The 25,955-nt window shown below is 49.2% G+C and overlaps 1 protein-coding gene across 1 annotated transcript; it reads right to left on the minus strand.

Annotated features, from left to right (window-relative positions):
* Positions 1-13: 13 nt before the first annotated feature.
* Positions 14-25,871, minus strand: matcap2 (microtubule associated tyrosine carboxypeptidase 2). The gene is made up of 9 exons (XM_079530703.1): positions 25,694-25,871; positions 23,968-24,163; positions 19,540-19,913; positions 16,840-16,983; positions 15,603-15,735; positions 10,430-10,562; positions 8,658-8,830; positions 1,070-1,167; positions 14-543 (listed from the first exon to the last, which is right to left on the minus strand). The coding sequence occupies exons 2-9, from the start codon at positions 23,990-23,992 to the stop codon at positions 385-387; spliced, it is 1,239 nt and encodes a 412-aa protein (XP_079386829.1). The 5' UTR covers positions 23,993-24,163; positions 25,694-25,871; the 3' UTR covers positions 14-384.
* Between the last annotated feature and the right edge of the window lie 84 nt (positions 25,872-25,955).

Genomic DNA, 25,955 nt, shown 5'->3' on the forward strand with positions numbered 1-25,955 from the left:
CCCCTGTGTCCTCCTGGGACCCCCTGTGTCCTCCTGGGACCCCCAGTGAACCTCTGTGTCCTCCAGGGACCCCCTGTGTCCTCCAGGGACCCCCTGTGTCCTCCAGGGACCTCCAGGGACCCCCTGTGTCCTCCAGGGTCCCCCTGTGTCCTCCAGGGACCCCCTGTGTCATCCAGGGACCCCCAGGGACCCCCTGTGTCCTCCAGGGACCTCCAGGGACCCCCTGTGTCCTCCAGGGTCCCCCTGTGTCCTCCAGGGACCCCCAGGGACCCCCTGTGTCCGCCAGGGACCCCCGGGGACCCCCAGTGTCCTCCAGGGAGAACCTCTGTGTCCTCCAGGGACCCCCAGTGAACCTCTGTGTCCTCCAGGGACCCCCTCGGGGTGTCAGATGAGGACCCTGAGCTCGTGGTCAGTGAGGTCGTTGACCTCCATGATGCGGTCCAGCTGCTTGGCGTAGCGTTCCTGGTCCTGCAGGAAGTGAGGTATGCGCACGTTGTCCATCTGGGCCACGCCCCTAAGGCGCTCCACGTCCTCGAACGATACCTGGTGCGCACGCACACACGCACACGCACACACACACACACACACACACACACACACACACACACACACACACACACACACGAGCATGCGCACACGCACACACACACGCACGCAGCGGTTACATGGATTCTGAAACATCCATGTAAAAGGGTGTCTGCACTGCAGGCTTAGGCAAGTCAGATTTTACTTTAATAGCTTATGTTGTGAGCTTGTAGATCTGTTCAAGCTGTTACTTCGGGTAATCGGTCTGATTGATTCATCGAACCGTTGCCGATTAATCAAAAAACAACCAAAATCGGCCGATACAGATGTGTTTGCCGAATAATCTCGCATCACTAATACATAAATACAATACATTACAATCCAAAGGACACAAAGACCCGCTGTGCAGCGTAAATGGTACCTTCCCCAGAGCCATCAGCATGGTACGGTACGGTACCATGGTACGGTACGGTACCATGGTACGGTACGGGAAGTTGATCTGCTCTCTGTTCCTCAGGATCTAAATGGTATGACAGTACGGTACCTTCCCCAGAGCCATCAGCATGGGGAAGTTGATCTGCTCTCTGTTCCTCAGGATCTTCAGGATGCCGTCCAGATACACCTGGTCCTTACTGAAGCAACCTGCAACACAACGCAACACACAACCATCAGATACACCTGGTCCTTACTGAAGCAACCTGCAACACAACGCAACACACAACCATCAGATACACCTGGTCCTTACTGAAGCAACCTGCAACACAACACATCGTCCAGATACACCTGGTCCTTACTGAAGCAACCTGCAACACAACGCATGATCCAGATACGCCTGGTCCTTACTGAAGCAACCTGCAACACAACACATCGTCCAGATACACCTGGTCCTTACTGAAGCAACCTGCAACACAACACATCGTCCAGATACACCTGGTCCTTACTGAAGCAACCTGCAACACAACAAATCGTCCAGATACACCTGGTCCTTACTGAAGCAACCTGCAACACAACACATCGTCCAGATACACCTGGTCCTTACTGAAGCAACCTGCAACACAACACATCGTCCAGATACACCTGGTCCTTATTGAAGCAACCTGCAACACAACACATCGTCCAGATACACCTGGTCCTTACTGAAGCAACCTGCAACACAACACATCGTCCAGTTACACCTGGTCCTTACTGAAGCAACCTGCAACACAACGCAACACACAACCATCAGATACACCTGGTCCTTACTGAAGCAACCTGCAACACAACACATCATCAAGATACACCTGGTCCTTACTGAAGCAACCTGCAACACAACACATCGTCCAGATACACCTGGTCCTTACTGAAGCAACCTGCAACACAACACATCGTCCAGATACACCTGGTCCTTACTGAAGCAACCTGCAACACAACCATCAGATACACCTGGTCCTTACTGAAGCAACCTGCAACACAACCATCAGATACACCTGGTCTTAGACTAATCAGTGAATAAAACGGTCAGGGAAAACATTTTCAGAAAACCTTCAGGAAAAGATCAGGATCTGTACCTGGCAGAGAGGTGTTGGTCTGGCCCTCCTGGTGCCAACGCAGCAGAGACCTAGAGGTGTTGGTCTGGCCCTCCTGGTGCCAACGCAGCAGAGACCTAGAGGTGTTGGTCTGGCCCTCCTGGTGCCAACGCAGCAGAGACCTAGAGGTGTTGGTCTGGCCCTCCTGGTGCCAACGCAGCAGAGACCTAGAGGTGTTGGTCTGGCCCTCCTGGTGCCAACGCAGCAGAGACCTAGAGGTGTTGGTCTGGTCCTCTTGGTGCCAACGCAGCAGAGACCTAGAGGTGTTGGTCTGGCCCCTCTTGGTGCCAACGCAGCAGGGACCTAGAGGTGTTGGTCTGGCCCTCCTGGTGCCAACGCAGCAGAGACCTACCTGGCAGAGAGGTGTTGGTCTGGCCCTCCTGGTGCCAACGCAGCAGAGACCTAGAGGTGTTGGTCTGGCCCCTCCTGGTGCCAACGCAGCAGGGACCTAGAGGTGTTGGTCTGGCCCTCCTGGTGCCAACGCAGCAGAGACCTAGAGGTGTTGGTCTGGCCCCTCTTGGTGCCAACGCAGCAGGGACCTAGAGGTGTTGGTCTGGCCCTCCTGGTGCCAACGCAGCAGAGACCTAGAGGTGTTGGTCTGGCCCTCCTGGTGCCAACGCAGCAGGGACCTAGAGGTGTTGGTCTGGCCCCTCTTGGTGCCAACGCAGCAGAGACCTAGAGGTGTTGGTCTGGCCCCTCTTGGTGCCAACGCAGCAGGGACCTAGAGGTGTTGGTCTGGCCCTCCTGGTGCCAACGCAGCAGAGACCTAGAGGTGTTGGTCTGGCCCTCCTGGTGCCAACGCAGCAGAGACCTAGAGGTGTTGGTCTGGCCCTCCTGGTGCCAACGCAGCAGAGACCTAGAGGTGTTGGTCTGGCCCTCCTGGTGCCAACGCAGCAGAGACCTAGAGGTGTTGGTCTGGCCCCTCCTGGTGCCAACGCAGCAGAGACCTAGAGGTGTTGGTCTGGCCCTCTTGGTGCCAACGCAGCAGGGACCTAGAGGTGTTGGTCTGGCCCTCCTGGTGCCAACGCAGCAGAGACCTAGAGGTGTTGGTCTGGCCCCTCCTGGTGCCAACGCAGCAGAGACCTAGAGGTGTTGGTCTGGCCCTCTTGGTGCCAACGCAGCAGGGACCTAGAGGTGTTGGTCTGGCCCTCCTGGTGCCAACGCAGCAGAGACCTAGAGGTGTTGGTCTGGCCCCTCTTGGTGCCAACGCAGCAGGGCCCTAGAGGTGTTGGTCTGGCCCTCCTGGTGCCAACGCAGCAGAGACCTAGAGGTGTTGGTCTGGCCCTCCTGGTGCCAACGCAGCAGGGACCTAGAGGTGTTGGTCTGGCCCTCCTGGTGCCAACGCAGCAGAGACCTAGAGGTGTTGGTCTGGCCCCTCTTGGTGCCAACGCAGCAGAGACCTACCTGGCAGAGAGGTGTTGGTCTGGCCCTCTTGGTGCCAACGCAGCAGGGACCTACCTGGCAGAGAGGTGTTGGTCTGGCCCTCCTGGTGCCAACGCAGCAGAGACCTAGAGGTGTTGGTCTGGCCCTCTTGGTGCCAACGCAGCAGGGACCTACCTGGCAGAGAGGTGTTGGTCTGGCCCTCCTGGTGCCAACGCAGCAGAGACCTAGAGGTGTTGGTCTGGCCCCTCCTGGTGCCAACGCAGCAGAGACCTAGAGGTGTTGGTCTGGCCCTCCTGGTGCCAACGCAGCAGGGACCTAGAGGTGTTGGTCTGGCCCTCCTGGTGCCAACGCAGCAGGGACCTACCTGGCAGAGAGGTGTTGGTCTGGCCCCTCTTGGTACCAACGCAGCAGAGACCTAGAGGTGTTGGTCTGGTCCTCCTGGTGCCAACGCAGCAGGGACCTAGAGGTGTTGGTCTGGCCCTCCTGGTGCCAACGCAGCAGAGACCTAGAGGTGTTGGTCTGGCCCTCCTGGTGCCAACGCAGCAGAGACCTAGAGGTGTTGGTCTGGCCCTCCTGGTGCCAACGCAGCAGAGACCTAGAGGTGTTGGTCTGGCCCTCCTGGTGCCAACGCAGCAGAGACCTAGAGGTGTTGGTCTGGCCCCTCCTGGTGCCAACGCAGCAGAGACCTAGAGGTGTTGGTCTGGCCCTCTTGGTGCCAACGCAGCAGGGACCTAGAGGTGTTGGTCTGGCCCTCCTGGTGCCAACGCAGCAGAGACCTAGAGGTGTTGGTCTGGCCCCTCCTGGTGCCAACGCAGCAGAGACCTAGAGGTGTTGGTCTGGCCCTCTTGGTGCCAACGCAGCAGGGACCTAGAGGTGTTGGTCTGGCCCTCCTGGTGCCAACGCAGCAGAGACCTAGAGGTGTTGGTCTGGCCCCTCTTGGTGCCAACGCAGCAGGGACCTAGAGGTGTTGGTCTGGCCCTCCTGGTGCCAACGCAGCAGAGACCTAGAGGTGTTGGTCTGGCCCTCCTGGTGCCAACGCAGCAGGGACCTAGAGGTGTTGGTCTGGCCCTCCTGGTGCCAACGCAGCAGAGACCTAGAGGTGTTGGTCTGGCCCCTCTTGGTGCCAACGCAGCAGAGACCTACCTGGCAGAGAGGTGTTGGTCTGGCCCTCTTGGTGCCAACGCAGCAGGGACCTACCTGGCAGAGAGGTGTTGGTCTGGCCCTCCTGGTGCCAACGCAGCAGATACCTAGAGGTGTTGGTCTGGCCCTCTTGGTGCCAACGCAGCAGGGACCTACCTGGCAGAGAGGTGTTGGTCTGGCCCTCCTGGTGCCAACGCAGCAGAGACCTAGAGGTGTTGGTCTGGCCCTCTTGGTGCCAACGCAGCAGGGACCTACCTGGCAGAGAGGTGTTGGTCTGGCCCTCCTGGTGCCAACGCAGCAGAGACCTAGAGGTGTTGGTCTGGCCCCTCCTGGTGCCAACGCAGCAGAGACCTAGAGGTGTTGGTCTGGCCCTCCTGGTGCCAACGCAGCAGGGACCTAGAGGTGTTGGTCTGGCCCTCCTGGTGCCAACGCAGCAGGGACCTACCTGGCAGAGAGGTGTTGGTCTGGCCCCTCTTGGTACCAACGCAGCAGAGACCTAGAGGTGTTGGTCTGGTCCTCCTGGTGCCAACGCAGCAGGGACCTAGAGGTGTTGGTCTGGCCCTCCTGGTGCCAACGCAGCAGAGACCTAGAGGTGTTGGTCTGGCCCTCCTGGTGCCAACGCAGCAGAGACCTAGAGGTGTTGGTCTGGCCCTCCTGGTGCCAACGCAGCAGAGACCTAGAGGTGTTGGTCTGGCCCTCCTGGTGCCAACGCAGCAGAGACCTAGAGGTGTTGGTCTGGCCCCTCCTGGTGCCAACGCAGCAGAGACCTAGAGGTGTTGGTCTGGCCCTCTTGGTGCCAACGCAGCAGGGACCTAGAGGTGTTGGTCTGGCCCTCCTGGTGCCAACGCAGCAGAGACCTAGAGGTGTTGGTCTGGCCCCTCCTGGTGCCAACGCAGCAGAGACCTAGAGGTGTTGGTCTGGCCCTCTTGGTGCCAACGCAGCAGGGACCTAGAGGTGTTGGTCTGGCCCTCCTGGTGCCAACGCAGCAGAGACCTAGAGGTGTTGGTCTGGCCCCTCTTGGTGCCAACGCAGCAGGGACCTAGAGGTGTTGGTCTGGCCCTCCTGGTGCCAACGCAGCAGAGACCTAGAGGTGTTGGTCTGGCCCTCCTGGTGCCAACGCAGCAGGGACCTAGAGGTGTTGGTCTGGCCCTCCTGGTGCCAACGCAGCAGAGACCTAGAGGTGTTGGTCTGGCCCCTCTTGGTGCCAACGCAGCAGAGACCTACCTGGCAGAGAGGTGTTGGTCTGGCCCTCTTGGTGCCAACGCAGCAGGGACCTACCTGGCAGAGAGGTGTTGGTCTGGCCCTCCTGGTGCCAACGCAGCAGATACCTAGAGGTGTTGGTCTGGCCCTCTTGTTGCCAACGCAGCAGGGACCTACCTGGCAGAGAGGTGTTGGTCTGGCCCTCCTGGTGCCAACGCAGCAGAGACCTAGAGGTGTTGGTCTGGCCCCTCCTGGTGCCAACGCAGCAGAGACCTAGAGGTGTTGGTCTGGCCCTCCTGGTGCCAACGCAGCAGGGACCTAGAGGTGTTGGTCTGGCCCTCCTGGTTCCAACGCAGCAGAGACCTAGAGGTGTTGGTCTGGCCCCTCTTGGTGCCAACGCAGCAGGGACCTAGAGGTGTTGGTCTGGCCCTCCTGGTGCCAACGCAGCAGAGACCTAGAGGTGTTGGTCTGGCCCTCCTGGTGCCAACGCAGCAGAGACGTAGAGGTGTTGGTCTGGCCCTCTTGGTGCCAACGCAGCAGGGACCTAGAGGTGTTGGTCTGGCCCATCTTGGTGCCAACGCAGCAGGGACCTAGAGGTGTTGGTCTGGCCCTCTTGGTGCCAACGCAGCAGAGACCTAGAGGTGTTGGTCTGGCCCTCTTGGTGCCAACGCAGCAGAGACCTACCTGGCAGAGAGGTGTTGGTCTGGCCCTCCTGGTGCCAACGCAGCAGGGACCTAGAGGTGTTGGTCTGGCCCTATTGGTGCCAACGCAGCAGGGACCTAGAGGTGTTGGTCTGGCCCTCCTGGTGCCAACGCAGCAGAGACCTAGAGGTGTTGGTCTGGCCCCTCTTGGTGCCAACGCAGCAGGGACCTAGAGGTGTTGGTCTGGCCCCTCTTGGTGCCAACGCAGCAGAGACCTAGAGGTGTTGGTCTGGCCCTCCTGGTGCCAACGCAGCAGGGACCTAGAGGTGTTGGTCTGGCCCTCCTGGTGCCAACGCAGCAGAGACCTAGAGGTGTTGGTCTGGTCCTCCTGGTGCCAACGCAGCAGGGACCTAGAGGTGTTGGTCTGGTCCTCTTGGTGCCAACGCAGCAGAGACCTAGAGGTGTTGGTCTGGCCCTCTTGGTGCCAAGTTCCGCCAACGCAGCAGAGACCTAGAGGTGTTGGTCTGGCCCCTCTTGGTGCCAACGCAGCAGAGACCTAGAGGTGTTGGTCTGGCCCCTCTTGGTGCCAACGCAGCAGAGACCTAGAGGTGTTGGTCTGGCCCTCTTGGTGCCAACGCAGCAGAGACCTAGAGGTGTTGGTCTGGCCCCTCTTGGTGCCAACGCAGCAGAGACCTAGAGGTGTTGGTCTGGCCCTCTTGGTGCCAACGCAGCAGAGACCTAGAGGTGTTGGTCTGGCCCTCTTGGTGCCAACGCAGCAGAGACCTAGAGGTGTTGGTCTGGCCCTCTTGGTGCCAACGAAGCAGAGACCTAGAGGTGTTGGTCTGGTCCTCCTGGTGCCAACGCAGCAGGGACCTAGAGGTGTTGGTCTGGCCCCTCTTGGTGCCAACGCAGCAGAGACCTAGAGGTGTTGGTCTGGCCCTCCTGGTGCCAATGCAGCAGGGACCTAGAGGTGTTGGTCTGGCCCTCCTGGTGCCAACGCAGCAGGGACCTAGAGGTGTTGGTCTGGCCCCTCTTGGTGCCAACGCAGCAGGGACCTAGAGGTGTTGGTCTGGCCCCTCTTGGTGCCAACGCAGCAGGGACCTAGAGGTGTTGGTCTGGCCCTCTTGGTGCCAACGCAGCAGAGACCTACCTGGCAGAGAGGTGTTGGTCTGGCCCCTCTTGGCGCGGACGCAGTAGTCCCAGCGGGTGTGCGGGTCCTGGACGAAGCGTCCCAGGCTGTGGTACAGCTGGCAGAAGGAGGCGGAGCTGGCGCGGTGCACCGTGTAGTAGAGGAGGGCAGCGCGCCACAGCGTGGGGTCCTTCCTGGACATTTCTGGCCCTCTTGGTGCCAACGCAGCAGAGACCTAGAGGTGTTGGTCTGGCCCCTCTTGGTGCCAACGCAGCAGAGACCTAGAGGTGTTGGTCTGGCCCCTCTTGGTGCCAACGCAGCAGAGACCTAGAGGTGTTGGTCTGGCCCTCTTGGTGCCAACGCAGCAGAGACCTAGAGGTGTTGGTCTGGCCCCTCTTGGTGCCAACGCAGCAGAGACCTAGAGGTGTTGGTCTGGCCCTCTTGGTGCCAACGCAGCAGAGACCTAGAGGTGTTGGTCTGGCCCTCTTGGTGCCAACGCAGCAGAGACCTAGAGGTGTTGGTCTGGCCCTCTTGGTGCCAACGAAGCAGAGACCTAGAGGTGTTGGTCTGGTCCTCCTAGTGCCAACGCAGCAGGGACCTAGAGGTGTTGGTCTGGCCCCTCTTGGTGCCAACGCAGCAGAGACCTAGAGGTGTTGGTCTGGCCCTCCTGGTGCCAATGCAGCAGGGACCTAGAGGTGTTGGTCTGGCCCTCCTGGTGCCAACGCAGCAGGGACCTAGAGGTGTTGGTCTGGCCCCTCTTGGTGCCAACGCAGCAGGGACCTAGAGGTGTTGGTCTGGCCCCTCTTGGTGCCAACGCAGCAGGGACCTAGAGGTGTTGGTCTGGCCCTCTTGGTGCCAACGCAGCAGGGACCTAGAGGTGTTGGTCTGGCCCCTCTTGGTGCCAACGCAGCAGGGACCTAGGGGTGTTGGTCTGGCCCTCTTGGTGCCAACGCAGCAGAGACCTACCTGGCAGAGAGGTGTTGGTGTGGCCCTCTTGGTGCCAACGCAGCAGAGACCTACCTGGCAGAGAGGTGTTGGTGTGGCCCTCTTGGTGCCAACGCAGCAGAGACCTACCTGGCAGAGAGGTGTTGGTCTGGCCCCTCTTGGCGCGGACGCAGTAGTCCCAGCGGGTGTGCGGGTCCTGGACGAAGCGTCCCAGGCTGTGGTACAGCTGGCAGAAGGAGGCGGAGCTGGCGCGGTGCACCGTGTAGTAGAGGAGGGCAGCGCGCCACAGCGTGGGGTAGTTCCTGGACACAACAGGGTGAACACGTTGGTCATTTGAGGGGACAGAAGAAGTGTCGCTTGTGTGGGACAAGTGGGACGGGACAGGGGTTAGCGACGTATTACTTAGGTTGCTATTAACCACTTCTGGGTGGGAACCCCTTTTGGTGTTTTAAGCATTATGTTATAGAGCGTTGCAGTCCCGCCCCCTACCAGGGCAGGAAATGATTCCCCGTTAATTTTCCTCAAAGACATTTCAAAAAGTATTTATTTAAAGATCTTTTAAGCCTTGTACAAAGCCAATTCGAGTTCTGACAAATCATGACAACAAACAAAAAATTTCGGGCTGAACAAATAATTAGAAAGAAGAAGAATACGGCAGGTTACAACACTTGTTGTTTTTCTTCTTTGTAATTATTTGTTTGGTCCATAATATTGTGTTTGTTGTCATGACTCGAGTTGGCTTTGTACGACACTTAAAAGGTCTTTAAATAAATACTTTTTGAAATGTCTATGAGGAAAAATGCATTGGGAATTATTTCCTGGGCCTGGCGTCATCATGAAAGGGGGCGGGACTGCGATGCTCTATACTTTAGCTATTGGAAAATAGCAGATCTACAAGCTCATAGCGCTACGAGCTTGTAGATCTGCTATTTTTGAAAAGTCTTGAAAATGTGGCGCAAATCTTTGAATATATATTCTTTCAGAGTTCTTTCAACGTTTTTAACTCGCATCTTTGCTTCTGGGGGATCCCTGGATGGAACAACATGTTTTCAGATGGAGGTCTGCAGCCAAATACAGATCATTCTGGGGGTTCTTGACGTGAAAAAGGTTGAGCACAAAGTTACAAAAGCAAAGTTACTATATTTACCCTGCAGGGTATCTGGGCTAAGCTGATGATTACTATATTTACCCAGGGTATCTGGGCTAAGCTCGAGAACTTGTTTCCAGCCAGGCCCTGCTCATAGAACATTTCATGGTAGTGGTTGGGGGGTCTCCCTACCTGAACAGCACACTGTGCAGGCTGGCCAGACCCTCCTCGGTGAGGTTGGGGGGGGGGGGGGGGGTCTCCCTACCTGAACAGGACACTGTGCAGGCTGGCCAGACCCTCCTCGGTGGGGTTGGGGGGGGGGTCTCCCTACCTGAACAGGACACTGTGCAGGCTGGCCAGACCCTCCTCGGTGGGGTTGGGGGGGGGGGGTCTCCCTACCTGAACAGGACACTGTGCAGGCTGGCCAGACCCTCCTCGGTGGGGTTGGGGGGGGGGGTCTCCCTACCTGAACAGGACACTGTGCAGGCTGGCCAGAACCTCCTCGGTGGGGTTGGGGGGGGGGGGGGGGGGTCTCCCTACCTGAACAGGACACTGTGCAGGCTGGCCAGACCCTCCTCGGTGGGGTTGGGGGGGGGGGGGGGGGTCTCCCTACCTGAACAGGACACTGTGCAGGCTGGCCAGACCCTCCTCGGTGGGGTTGGGGGGGGGGTCTCCCTACCTGTACAGGACACTGTGCAGGCTGGCCAGACCCTCCTCGGTGGGGTTGGGGGGGGGTCTCCCTACCTGAACAGGACACTGTGCAGGCTGGCCAGACCCTCCTCGGTGGGGTTGGGGGGGGGGGGGGTCTCCCTACCTGTACAGGACACTGTGCAGGCTGGCCAGACCCTCCTCGGTGGGGTTGGGGGGTCTCAGGCCGTGGCGCCTGCGTCCCGCCCCGCTGCTCCACGGCTGCTGGCTGTTGTTGACGCCACGGAGGTAGTGGGTGCCTGTAGGAGAAAAACACGTATGACCTGAGGACGATTCTACACAAATGTCTTCTAAATCCTGACAGTTTTCAGAAAAACCATGTTTCTGTGTCAGTGGTTTTCACAGGGTTAAAACCTCATGTTTCTGTGTCAGTGGTTTTCACAGGGTTAAAACCTCATGTTTCTGTGTCAGTGGTTCTCACAGGGTTAAACCTCATGTTTCTGTGTCAGTGGTTCTCACAGGGTTAAAACCTCATGTTTCTGTGTCAGTGGTTCTCACAGGGTTAAACCTCATGTTTCTGTGTCAGTGGTTCTCACAGGGTTAAAACCTCATGTTTCTGTGTCAGTGGTTCTCACAGGGTTAAAACCTCATGTTTCTGTGTCAGTGGTTCTCACAGGGTTAAACCTCATGTTTGTGTCAGTGGTTCTCACAGGGTTAAACCTCATGTTTCTGTGTCAGTGGTTCTCACAGGGTTAAAACCTCATGTTTCTGTGTCAGTGGTTCTCACAGGGTTAAAACCTCATGTTTCTGTGTCAGTGGTTCTCACAGGGTTAAAACCTCATGTTTCTGTGTCAGTGGTTCTCACAGGGTTAAAACCTCATGTTTCTGTGTCAGTGGTTCTCACAGGGTTAAAACCTCATGTTTCTGTGTCAGTGGTTCTCACAGGGTTAAACCTCATGTTTCTGTGTCAGTGGTTCTCACAGGGTTAAAACCTCATGTTTCTGTGTCAGTGGTTCTCACAGGGTTAAAACCTCATGTTTCTGTGTCAGTGGTTCTCACAGGGTTAAAACCTCATGTTTCTGTGTCAGTGGTTCTCACAGGGTTAAACCTCATGTTTCTGTGTCAGTGGTTCTCACAGGGTTAAACCTCATGTTTCTGTGTCAGTGGTTCTCACAGGGTTAAAACCTCATGTTTCTGTGTCAGTGGTTCTCACAGGGTTAAAACCTCATGTTTGAAATGAAATGAAATGAAATGAAATAGATAATGCTTTAAAACACCAAAAGGGGTTCCCGTCTAGAATTCAATGATTTGGGTGATGGGTGAAACAAACGGTCCGTCCCGGTAACAAGATATGCACACGCTCTACAGTGGGGGGGGGGGGGGACACGGCAGAGACACGGCAGAGACACGGCAGAGCCACGGCAGAGACACGGCAGAGACACGCAGGCTGGCGTGAAACCGTAGGACAGACACGGGTGTCACCAATCATACTAATGGCTGTCGGGGTCGTGTTCCATTCAGGTCAAACCGTGTCAAGGTGCTGCTCAACGCTGCAGAGGCCGTGGCACACTAAATGGAACAGAGCCCTCATTAGTGTCAGTGGTACACCTGTGTACAGGATGGAACGCTACAGAGATCCACCACAAGACCAGGACCGGATCTGTACAGGATGGAACGCTACAGAGATCCACCACAAGACCAGGACCGGATCTGTACAGGATGGAACGCTACAGAGATCCACCACAAGACCAGGACCGGATCTGTACAGGATGGAACGCTACAGAGATCCACCACAAGACCAGGACCAGATCTGTACAGGATGGAACGCTACAGAGATCCACCACAAGACCAGGACCGGATCTGTACAGGATGGAACGCTACAGAGATCCACCACAAGACCAGGACCGGATCTATACAGGATGGAACGCTACAGAGATCCACCATACGGATCATTCACAGGCCGGTGTTGATTTCGTCGACTAACTGACAACAAAATGTCCGTCGACTACCTTTTACCACTGACGAAAACTAAATGGAAACTAAATGAAAACTAACCTATGATGACTACAACTAAATATACTGACAATTTCATCAATAAAAAAAAATAAACTAGACTAAAATGTTAGGAAGTGACTAGTGGACGAGAGATCCAGTATAAGTCATTTTACACTTGGTTGCATCCTGAAAATAGCAGATCTACAAGCTCACAACGTGCTGACGCGTGACACATGTACAGTATAATATATGTACAACAGTACCTATCTGGTGTCAGTGTTCTATGTACAGTAAATACAGTACTATGTACAGTACCTATCTGGTGTCGTAGCATCCCCTCCATGTACAGTAACTACAGTAATATGTACAGTAATATGTACAGTAACTACAGTAATATGTACACTAACTACAGTAATATGTACAGTAATATGTACAGTAATATGTACAGTAACTACAGTAATATGTACAGTAACTACAGTAATATGTACAGTAACTACAGTAATATGTACAGTAATATGTACAGTAACTACAGTAATATGTACAGTAACTCCAGTAATATGTACAGTAACTACAGTAATATGTACAGTAATATGTACAGTACCTATCTGGTGTCGTAGCATCCCCTCCATGTACAGTAACTACAGTAATATGTACAGTAATATGTACAGTAACTACAGTAATATGTACAGTAATATGTACAGTAACTACAGTAATATGTACAGTAACTACAGTAATATGTACAGTAACTACAGTAATACGTACAGTAATATGTACAGTAACTACAGTAATATGTACAGTAACTACAGTAATACGTACAGTAATATGTACAGTAACTACAGTAATATGTACAGTAACTACAGTAATACGTACAGTAATATGTACAGTAACTACAGTAATATGTACAGTAACTACAGTAATACGTACAGTAACAACAGTAATACGTACAGTAATATGTACAGTAACTACAGTAATATGTACAGTAACTACAGTAATACGTACAGTAATATGTACAGTAACTACAGTAATATGTACAGTAACTACAGTAATACGTACAGTAATATGTACAGTAACTACAGTAATATGTACAGTAACTACAGTAATACGTACAGTAATATGTACAGTAACTACAGTAATATGTACAGTAACTACAGTAATACGTACAGTAATATGTACAGTAACTACAGTAATATGTACAGTAACTACAGTAATACGTACAGTAATATGTACAGTAACTACAGTAATATGTACAGTAACTACAGTAATACGTACAGTAATATGTACAGTAACTACAGTAATATGTACAGTAACTACAGTAATACGTACAGTAATATGTACAGTAACTACAGTAATATGTACAGTAACTACAGTAATACGTACAGTAATATGTACAGTAACTACAGTAATATGTACAGTAACTCCAGTAATATGTACAGTAACTACAGTAATATGTACAGTAACTACAGTAATATGTACAGTAATATGTACAGTACCTATCTGGTGTCGTAGCATCCCCTCCATGTACAGTAACTACAGTAATATGTACAGTAATATGTACAGTAATATGTACAGTAACTACAGTAATATGTACAGTAATATGTACAGTAACTACAGTAATATGTACAGTTACTACAGTAATATGTACAGTAACTACAGTAATACGTACAGTAATATGTACAGTAACTACAGTAATATGTACAGTAACTACAGTAATACGTACAGTAATATGTACAGTAACTACAGTAATATGTACAGTAACTACAGTAATACGTACAGTAATATGTACAGTAACTACAGTAATATGTACAGTAACTACAGTAATACGTACAGTAATATGTACAGTAACTACAGTAATATGTACAGTAACTACAGTAATACGTACAGTAATATGTACAGTAACTACAGTAATATGTACAGTAACTACAGTAATATGTACAGTAACTACAGTAATACGTACAGTAATATGTACAGTAACTACAGTAATATGTACAGTAACTACAGTAATACGTACAGTAATATGTACAGTAACTACAGTAATATGTACAGTAACTACAGTAATACGTACAGTAATATGTACAGTAACTACAGTAATATGTACAGTAACTACAGTAATACGTACAGTAATATGTACAGTAACTACAGTAATATGTACAGTAACTACAGTAATACGTACAGTAATATGTACAGTAACTACAGTAATATGTACAGTAACTACAGTAATACGTACAGTAATATGTACAGTAACTACAGTAATATGTACAGTAACTACAGTAATATGTACAGTAACTACAGTAATATGTACAGTAACTACAGTAATATGTACAGTAACTACAGTAATACGTACAGTAATATGTACAGTAACTACAGTAATATGTACAGTAACTACAGTAATATGTACAGTAACTACAGTAATATGTACAGTAACTACAGTAATACGTACAGTAATATGTACAGTAACTACAGTAATATGTACAGTAACTACAGTAATACGTACAGTAATATGTACAGTAACTACAGTAATATGTACAGTAACTACAGTAATACGTACAGTAATATGTACAGTAACTACAGTAATATGTACAGTAACTACAGTAATACGTACAGTAATATGTACAGTAACTACAGTAATATGTACAGTAACTACAGTAATACGTACAGTAATATGTACAGTAACTACAGTAATATGTACAGTAACTACAGTAATACGTACAGTAATATGTACAGTAACTACCTATCTGGTGTCGTAGCATCCCCTCCATGTACAGTACCTATCAGTAACTACAGTAATATGTACAGTAACTACATTAATATGTACAGTAACTACAGTAATATGTACAGTAACTATAGTAATATGTACAGTAACTACAGTAATATGTACAGTAACTACAGTAATATGTACAGTAACTACAGTAATATGTACAGTAATATGTACGGTACCTATCTCATGCCATAGCATCCCCTCCAGCCAGTGTTCCATGTACAGTAACTACAGTAATATGTACAGTAACTATAGTAATATGTACAGTAACTACAGTAATATGTACAGTAACTACAGTAATATGTACGGTACCTATCTCGTGCCGTAGCATCCCCTCCAGCCAGTGTTCCATGTACAGTAACTACAGTAATATGTACAGTAATATGTACGGTACCTATCTCGTGCCGTAGCATCCCCTCCATGTACAGTAACTACAGTAATATGTACAGTACCTATCTCGTGCCGTAGCATCCCCTCCATGTACAGTAACTACAGTAATATGTACAGTACCTATCTCGTGCCGTAGCATCCCCTCCATGTACAGTAACTACAGTAATATGTACAGTAACTACAGTAATATGTACGGTACCTATCTCGTGCCGTAGCATCCCCTCCAGCCAGTGTTCTCGTGCGGTGCAGATGTTGATGGTCAGCGTTGGTCTACAGTTGACCACCGTCATGGACGCTCTGGACAGGAGGTCGTCTGTCACGTGCACCACGATCTGTGTGGCACGCACCCACGCATGCACACACACAGACACAAGCACACACACACACACACACACAGACACACGCCACACACAGACACACGCACACACACACACGCATCTCCATGTATTGAATGTTTAAATAGTATTAATAAATATATATAAATAATATTATTCTCACCTCCCCAACCTTCTCCATGTACAGTATCACCTCTCCCACACAGCCCTCCAGAATGTTTAACCCATTTAGGCCTGACGTCGACATTTAAAAAAATGTCTTCTAAATCCTGACAGTTTTCTGAAATACCTCATGTTTCTGTATCAGTGGTGCTCAATATTTCATGTCAAGGACCCCCCAAAATTATATGTATTTGGCCGCCGACCCCCACCTGAAAATATGTTGTTCCAGGGACCCCCTCGGAAGCAACGATTTGAGTTAAAAACGTTCTCTCTATTTTTCAGCACCTAAAGGGGTTCCCGTCCAGAATGGGTTAAACTCTCACCTCTCCCACACAGCCCTCCATAACCTTAACCCATGTCTAACCAATGACTAGTCTAAACTAAGTATGCACCCCATAAACTCCCACCTCTCCCACACAGCCGTCCATAACCTTAACCCATGTCTAACCAATGACTAGTCTAAACTAAGTATGCACCCCATAAACTCCCACCTCTCCCACACAGCCCTCCATAACCTTAACACCTGTCTAACCAATGACTAGTCTAAACTAAGTATGCACCCCATAAACTCTCACCTCTCCCACACGGCCCTCCATAACCTTAACCCATGTCTAACCAATGTCTAACCAATGACTAGTCTAAACTAAGTATGCACCCCATAAACTCTCACCTCTCCCACACAGGCAGGCAGCGGTGGCCGTACGGATAGCGGCGCGGTCTTGATACCGGAAGGTTCCCAGTTCGAATCAGCCGTCCGACACGTTAAAATTACCACCGCTGAAGTGCCCTTGAACAAGGCATTGAACCACTACGATGAAATGTGTTCTATGAGCAGGGCCTGGCTGGAAACAAGTTCTTGAGCTTAGCCCAGATACCCTGGGTAAATATAGATTTCATTTCATTTCATTTCACAGCCCTCCATAACGTATAAACTCTCACCTCTCCCACACAACCCTCCTTCTCCATGTACTTCCTGACGTCGGTCCAGACTCTGCTCCTGGTCAGCAGGTTTCCTCCCGTGGTCTGCTCAAACGTCTCGTAGCTGCCGTACTTCTTCAGGGCCAGCTCCATGATCCTGACGGCCTGCCGGGGGGGACCACACCACAAGTTGGAACACACACTCACACACACCACACTTTATACATGACCCTGACGGCCTGCCGGGGGGACCACACCACAAGTTGGAACACACACTCACACACACCACACTTTATACATGACCCTGACGGCCTGCCGGGGGGACCACACCACAAGTTGGAACACACACTCACACACACCACACTTTATACATGATCCGCACGGCATGCCGGGGGGACCACACCACAAGTTGGAACACACACACAACACACTTTATACATGACCCTGACGGCCTGCCGGGGGGACCACACCACATGTTGGAACACACACTCACACCTCCTGTGTGTGCCGTGCGACGCGTCCTGAGCTTGTAGATCTGTTATTTTTGGAACTATTCATGTTTATACGATGCGAAGCGTGCAGATCTAGCAGACCACTCAGAGCAGCGTCAACATCCTGATCAGGTGATCACCACGCACGCCGCACGGTTACAGTAGCACCAAATCCACCACAGCCTCTACAGAGAACCGACTGACTCAGCTGATGTACTTCATGCTGTTGGCATTTCTGTCTAATGAAGTATTCAATCAATCAATCAATCAATCAATCAGTCAGTCGTTGCTGTCGCACAGAAACCAGCTTACTGTTTTCCCCCCGTAAATCGACACCGCTACTCGATCACACTACAGCGTCGCACGGAATCATCCAACGCAGCAGATCTACAAGCTCTGAACGCGGCAGGAAGCGAAGCGCTGTGAGCTTGCAGATCTGCTGCGTTGAATCGTGAAAAGTAACATTTAGAAATGGACACCCGTGAGGCTTCCACCATGCACCCGACAGAGATGACACATGTATAAGACAAGTACAGTATAAGTACAGTATAAGTACAGTATAAGTACAGTATAAGTACAGTATAAGTACAAGTACAGTATAAGTACAGTATACAGTACAGTATAAGTACAGTATAAGTACAAGTACAGTATAAGTACAGTATAAGTACAGTATAAGTACAGTATAAGTACAGTATAAGTACAAGTACAGTATAAGTACAGTATACAGTACAGTATAAGTACAGTATAAGTACAAGTACAGTATAAGTACAGTATACAGTACAGTATAAGTACAGTATAAGTACAAGTACAGTATAAGTACAGTATACAGTACAGTATAAGTACAGTATAAGTACAAGTACAGTATAAGTACAGTATACAGTACAGTATAAGTACAAGTACAGTATATGTACAATATACAGTACAGTATACATACAGTATAAGTACAGTATATGTACAGTATATGTACAGTACAGTACAGTATAAGTACAGTATACAGTACAGTATAAGTACAGTATAAGTACAGTATACAGTACAGTATATGTACAGTATATGTACAGTATAAGTACAGTATAAGTACAGTACAGTACAGTATAAGTACAGTATACAGTACAGTATAAGTACAGTATAAGTACAGTATACAGTACAGTATATGTACAGTATATGTACAGTATAAGTACAGTATAAGTACAGTATAAGTACAAATACAGTATAAGTACAGTATAAGTACAGTATATGTACAGTATATGTACAGTACAAGTACAGTATAAGTACAGTATATGTACAGTATATGTACAGTATAAGTACAGTATATGTACAGTACATGTACAGTAAATACAGTATATCTCTGCTGTCGGGAGGAAACCACCTAACTCCAAAATGTTAATTTTTCAGGAAATGAAAAATATACATTTTTCAGGCAATTAAGAAAACCTTATATTTTTTTAAACAAAGCAATACAGCCTCATCAAAGTTGGTGTTGTGACTTTATATATTGTCAATTACTTCCATGAGAGGGGGAGAGGTGGTGGAGTTAGCTGCTTTAGCAGACATTTTGAGGGTCCAATGGAGTTAAGAGGTTTTGTCCAAAGCACTTTTTACTACTTTCCATTGGTTCAATATTTTGTCGAAACAACACACAGACGTAAAGGGTGTTCAATAGCACTGATTTATGAAACAACACACAGACGTAAAGGGTGTTCAATAGCACTGATTTATGAAACAACACACAGACGTAAAGTGTGTTCAATAGCACTGATTTATGAATCAGTGCTGCAGACATATACAGAGATCTCCATGTGGGACACAGACAGATACAGAGATCTCCATGTGGGACACAGACAGATACAGAGATCTCCATGTGGGACACAGACAGGCAGATACAGAGATCTCCATGTGGGACACAGACAGACAGATACAGAGATCTCCATGTGGGACACAGACAGATACAGAGATCTCCATGTGGGACACAGACAGACAGATACAGAGATCTCCATGTGGGACACAGACAGATACAGAGATCTCCATGTGGGACACAGACAGACAGATACAGAGATCTCCATGTGGGACACAGACAGACAGATACAGAGATCTCCATGTGGGACACAGACAGACAGATACAGAGATCTCCATGTGGGACACAGACAGATACAGAGATCTCTGTGGTAGGGGGGCGGGACTGCGGCGCTCTATAAAGAAGAGAAACATGTTATAAAACAACCTTCCTTCCCACCTGTGTGAGGAAGCGGTCCGAGGCCTTGCTGTGCCGCTCCAGCACCACAGGAGCCACGGGCTGGCTGTACTGGAACTGAGGGTTGTAGGTGAAGTCCGACCGGAAGAACTTCACCTTCTCTTTGTCCACGTTGGACGGCTTGATGGCGGCGAGGATGCACTGCTGCTGCGGCCTGCCACCGCCGCCGCCGCGCCCGCTGTCCAGCGACGACGGCCACCATGGCCTGGGCAGCGTGGGCAGCCTGGGGGGGGCGGCGTGGGGTGACCATGGGGGGCAGGCCTTCCTGGGCCGAGGGGACAGGCCCATGGGACTGCCCCGCACCCAGATGCTAGTCCTCACTGATGCTGCGGGCGAGGACTTATTGGAGAAGATACCTGAGAGAGAGAGAGAGAGTAGGGGCGGTAAGCATTAGGGCATTCACTTCTATTTTTACTAGTTGACTAGTTGCCTAGTTGTGAGCTTGTAGATCAGATAGTTTCAGCAAGTGTAAAAACAGTCATTACGACGGCATCAAGGCCCGCCAAAATACATTTTAGTCGACTAAAGCAACTGTAGATTTAGTCGACTAGTTGTTTAACCACCTATTATGTAACCCCCCCCCCCTTTTTTGGAAATAAATATTTGTATTTAAAAACGGTGTACATTGGTGACTATAACTATAATCTACCTGACCTTGAGGCCTACAAAATCGGGGGGAAAATAATGTGTTACCATCAGGCAGAAGGTCGAAGCACGTCGTCTGTGCCAATACTGCTTGTGGACATTTAAAATAAGCATTTAAAATGCATCTGTGTATTTTATGTAATGTTGTTTTTTATTGTTGTAAACTGACTGCGTATAAGACACATTTCCATGTTATGTCAAATGTAATGGACAATAATAAAGTTTTCTTTATCCCATGATTTTGTAGCCCATTTTTTCACCCAGTGCCAAATATTACCCAAGGGGGTCCCCAGAGACATGTGTTAGTACAGCCAAATATTACCCAAGGGGGTCCCCAGAGACATGTGTTAGTACAGCCTAATATTACCCAAGGGGGTCCCAGAGACATGTGTTAGTACAGCCTAATATTACCTAAGGGGGTCCCCAAAGACATGTTAGTACAGCCTAATATTACCCAAGGGGGTCCCCAGAGACATGTTAGTACAGCCTAATATTACCCAAGGGGGTCCCCAGAGACATGTGTTAGTACAGCCTAATATTACCCAAGGGGGTCCCCAGAGACATGTTAGTACAGCCTAATTACCCAAGGGGGTCCCCTGAGACATGTGTTAGTACAGCCTAATATTACCTAAGGGGGTCCCAGAGACATGTTAGTACAGCCTAATATTACCCAAGGGGGTCCCAGAGACATGCGTTAGTACAGCCTAATATTACCCAAGGGGGTCCCAGAGACATGTGTTAGTACAGCCTAATATTACCCAAGGGGGTCCCCAGAGACATGTGTTAGTACAGCCTAATATTACCCAAGGGGGTCCCAGAGACATGTGTTAGTACAGCCTAATATTACCCAAGGGGGTCCCCAGAGACATGTGTTAGTACAGCCTAATATTACCCAAGGGGGTCCCAGAGACATGTGTTAGTACAGCCTAATATTACCCAAGGGGGTCCCCAGAGACATGTGTTAGTACAGCCTAATATTACCCAAGGGGGTCCCCAGAGACATGTGTTAGTACAGCCTAATATTACCCAAGGGGGTCCCAGAGACATGTGTTAGTACAGCCTAATATTACCCAAGGGGGTCCCAGAGACATGTGTTAGTACAGCCTAATATTACCCAAGGGGGTCCCCAGAGACATGTTAGTACAGCCTAATTACCCAAGGGGGTCCCAGAGACATGTTAGTACAGCCTAATATTACCCAAGGGGGTCCCAGAGACATGTTAGTACAGCCTAATATTACCCAAGGGGGTCCCCAGAGACATGTGTTAGTACAGCCTAATATTACCCAAGGGGGTCCCCAGAGACATGTGTTAGTACAGCCTAATATTACCCAAGGGGGTCCCAGAGACATGTGTTAGTACAGCCTAATATTACCCAAGGGGGTCCCAGAGACATGTGTTAGTACAGCCTAATATTACCCAAGGGGGTCCCCAGAGACATGTTAGTACAGCCTAATTACCCAAGGGGGTCCCAGAGACATGTTAGTACAGCCTAATATTACCCAAGGGGGTCCCCAGAGACATGTGTTAGTACAGCCTAATATTACCCAAGGGGGTCCCCAGAGACATGTGTTAGTACAGCCTAATATTACCCAAGGGGGTCCCCAGAGACATGTTAGTACAGCCTAATATTACCTAAGGGGGTCCCCAGAGACATGTTAGTACAGCCTAATATTACCCAAGGGGGTCCCAGAGACATGTGTTAGTACAGTCTAATATTACCCAAGGGGGTCCCAGAGACATATGTTAGTACAGCCTAATATTACCCAAGGGGGTCCCAGAGACATGTGTTAGTACAGTCTAATATTACCCAAGGGGGTCCCCAGAGACATGTGTTAGTACAGCCTAATATTACCCAAGGGGGTCCCCAGAGACATGTGTTAGTACAGCCTAATATTACCCAAGGGGGTCCCCAGAGACATGTGTTAGTACAGCCTAATATTACCCAAGGGGGTCCCAGAGACATGTGTTAGTACAGCCTAATATTACCCAAGGGGGTCCCAGAGACATGTGTTAGTACAGTCTAATATTACCCAAGGGGGTCCCCAGAGACATGTGTTAGTACAGCCTAATATTACCCAAGGGGGTCCCAGAGACATGTGTTAGTACAGTCTAATATTACCCAAGGGGGTCCCCAGAGACATGTGTTAGTACAGCCTAATATTACCCAAGGGGGTCCCCAGAGACATGTGTTAGTACAGCCTAATATTACCCAAGGGGGTCCCAGAGACATGTGTTAGTACAGCCTAATATTACCCAAGGGGGTCCCAGAGACATGTGTTAGTACAGCCTAATATTACCCAAGGGGGTCCCCAGAGACATGTTAGTACAGCCTAATTACCCAAGGGGGTCCCCAGAGACATGTGTTAGTACAGCCTAATATTACCCAAGGGGGTCCCCAGAGACATGTGTTAGTACAGCCTAATATTACCCAAGGGGGTCCCCAGAGACATGTGTTAGTACAGCCTAATATTACCTAAGGGGGTCCCCAAAGACATGTGTTAGTACAGCCTAATATTACCCAAGGGGGTCCCAGAGACATGTGTTAGTACAGCCTAATATTACCCAAGGGGGTCCCCAGAGACATGTGTTAGTACAGCCTAATATTACCCAAGGGGGTCCCCAGAGACATGTGTTAGTACAGCCTAATATTACCCAAGGGGGTCCCCAGAGACATGTGTTAGTACAGCCTAATATTACCCAAGGGGGTCCCCAGAGACATGTTAGTACAGCCTAATATTACCCAAGGGGGTCCCCAGAGACATGTGTTAGTACAGCCTAATATTACCCAAGGGGGTCCCAGGGACATGTGTTAGTACAGCCTAATATTACCCAAGGGGGTCCCCAGAGACATGTGTTAGTACAGCCTAATATTACCCAAGGGGGTCCCAGAGACATGTGGCCTAATATTACCTAAGGGGGTCCCTAGAGACATGTGTTAGCACAGCATCACAATACTTTTAACCACTTTAACCCACTTTGACCTGAGATCAGATTCTAAAAATGTCTTCTACATCCTGACAGTTTTCTGAAAAAGCTATGTTTCTATGTCAGTGGTTCTTTGATTTTTCAAAAATAGCAGACCTACAAGCTTGTAGCGCGCCACACGGTGGCGCGCTATGAGCTTGTAGATCTGCTATTTTTGAATAGCTAAAGCATAACATAATGCTAACACCAAAAGAGGTTCCCGCTCAAAATGGGTTAACCATTATTATATTGTATTAGTTATCAATTAATAAAAGCACATATACAAGATCACAAAGCTTGTACATATATAACACAATGGGTGCCAAGACATTTTAATCCGTTAAAAAATAATTATATTATTGTTTTGTTTTTATTTGACGTGCACGTGATGTGCCCGCGTCCACGGGCACATCACGTGCACGTGATGTGCCCGTGGACGCGGGCAGATCTACAAGCTCGTATAGCGCAGCACCGAGTGCCGCGCTATACGAGCTTGTAGATCTGCTATTTTAGAAAAATCGTGAATATGTGGCGCAAATCTTTGAATATATATTCTTTCAGAGCGAACATTTTTAACTCAAATATTCTGGGGGGGTCCCTGCTGGAACAACATATTTTCAGATGGGGGTCGGCGGCCAAATACATATAATTTTTGGGGTCCTTGACATGAAACATTGAGCACCACTGATACAGAAACATGAGGTTTTACAGAGAATTGTCATGATTTAGAAGACGTTTATATTACATTTCGATGTCAGGATAAATCAGGGTTCTGGTAACGAGCAGTTCATCATCATCACCTGCGACGGCCGACTTTGACTTCATGGAGGCGGTGTTTCCGTCCGGAGCGCGTCGTCGTGCTGCGGCCGCCGTCGTCGTCGCCACAGCGACCGCACGACTCGCTGTCACGCACGAGCGGGTCCTCTTCAGGAAGGACGAGGTCTTAGCCCGCCTGTAGGGGGAGCCCTTCTGCTGCTGCTGGGGGCTCTGGTCCTCCTGTCACCATTATTACACAATTAAGCAATATTACACTCGAGGGTGTGGTTTAACGAGAGGGTGTGGTTTAATGTGATTATTGCCACTTCAGTGATGCTTGCGGAACTCGTCGAGTTCCGCAAGCATCACTGAAGTGGCAATAATCACATTAATAATAATAATAATAATAATATATATTTTTTAATGACAGATGTAGTCACTACGACCACAAATGTCCCAAGAAACTAGCTAGCCTAGCCACCGAGTTTGCTAGCGCTCTGGGAAAACAGAGCAGCTGAATTATTTGTTTTGATTAGGTGGTGAATGGTGCTGGTTTAACCCACGGCTAGAAGCCGTTTCAACCAATCAGATTGCTTCCTCGAAACGACCTGTTGTATAATAATCCATAACTGTCCCTCTGCTCCTCCTGTCACCATTATTACACAACAATCCATAACTGCCAGAGAACTGCATCAGAGACAATCTGAGATAACTGCATCTGAGACAATCTGAGATAACTGCCAGAGAACAGAGAACAGCATCTGAGACAATCTGAGATAACTGCATCTGAGACAATCTGAGATAACTGTATCTGAGACAATCTGAGATAACTGTATCTGAGACAATCTGAGATAACTGCATCTGAGACAATCTGAGATAACTGCATCTGAGACAATCTGAGATAACTGTATCTGAGACAATCTGAGATAACTACATCTGAGACAATCTGAGATAACTGCATCTGAGACAATCTGAGATAACTACATCTGAGACAATCTGAGATAACTGCATCTGAGACAATCTGAGATAACTGCATCTGAGACAATCTGAGATAACTGTATCTGAGACAATCTGAGATAACTGTATCTGAGACAATCTGAGATAACTGTATCTGAGACAATCTGAGATAACTGCCAGAGAACAGCATCTGAGACAATCACACTTGTTTTTGCATAACCGTCAATCGTTTCCATGTTGAAAAATGTCCGTATATTTTCAAAAACTAGTGGACTAGTGGACAGTATGAGTCATTTTGCAGTTGGTTGCATGCTGAAAATAGCAGATCTACAAGCTCACAGCGCGTCGCAGCGCGACTAAATGTATTTAGTCGACTAAAATACATTTTAGTCGACTAAATCAACTGTAGATTTAGTCGACTAAAATCGCATGACATTTAGTCGACTAAAACTGGACATAACATTCCAGGTGACTAAAATGTGACTAGAACAAAATGAAAACTATTCAAGTGACTAAAACTAAAATAGAAATTTGCTGCCAAAAACAACACCCCACACACACACGTTGTAAGCTTGTAGATTTTCCGCTATTTTGTGCATGTTCTGGAAAGAATAAATAATTAAATGTGTCAGCGATTTCTGGTTTTAGATTTAAGTTATTTTTGTTTCATATTAAAGTGCAATTTGTGATCACGAAGCCTAAAGGGCAACCAGAAATACAAATTGTATGAAAAAAATAAAAAAATAAAATTGTAAATCTCATTCATGTGGTAATTTATCGTCAACTTAAAATTTGTAATGGTGACTGCCCTACCTGCAGGGGACTCTGTCTCTGTCTGTCCTTCTGCTGCTGGGGACTGTGTCTCTGTCTCTGTCTGTCCCTCTGGTCCTCAGCATGGGGACTGTGTCTCTGGTCCTCAGCATGGGGACTGTGTCTCTGGTCCTCAGCATGGGGACTGTGTCTCTGGTCCTCAGCATGGGGACTGTGTCTCTGGTCCTCAGCATGGGGACTGTGTCTCCGTCTGTCCCTCTGGTCCTCAGCATGGGGACTGTGTCTCTGGTCCTCAGCATGGGGA

The sequence above is a fragment of the Electrona antarctica genome, assembly GCF_951216825.1.
Source record: "Electrona antarctica genome assembly, contig: scaffold_61, whole genome shotgun sequence".
In the NCBI taxonomy this organism is placed as follows: Eukaryota; Metazoa; Chordata; class Actinopteri; order Myctophiformes; family Myctophidae; genus Electrona; species Electrona antarctica.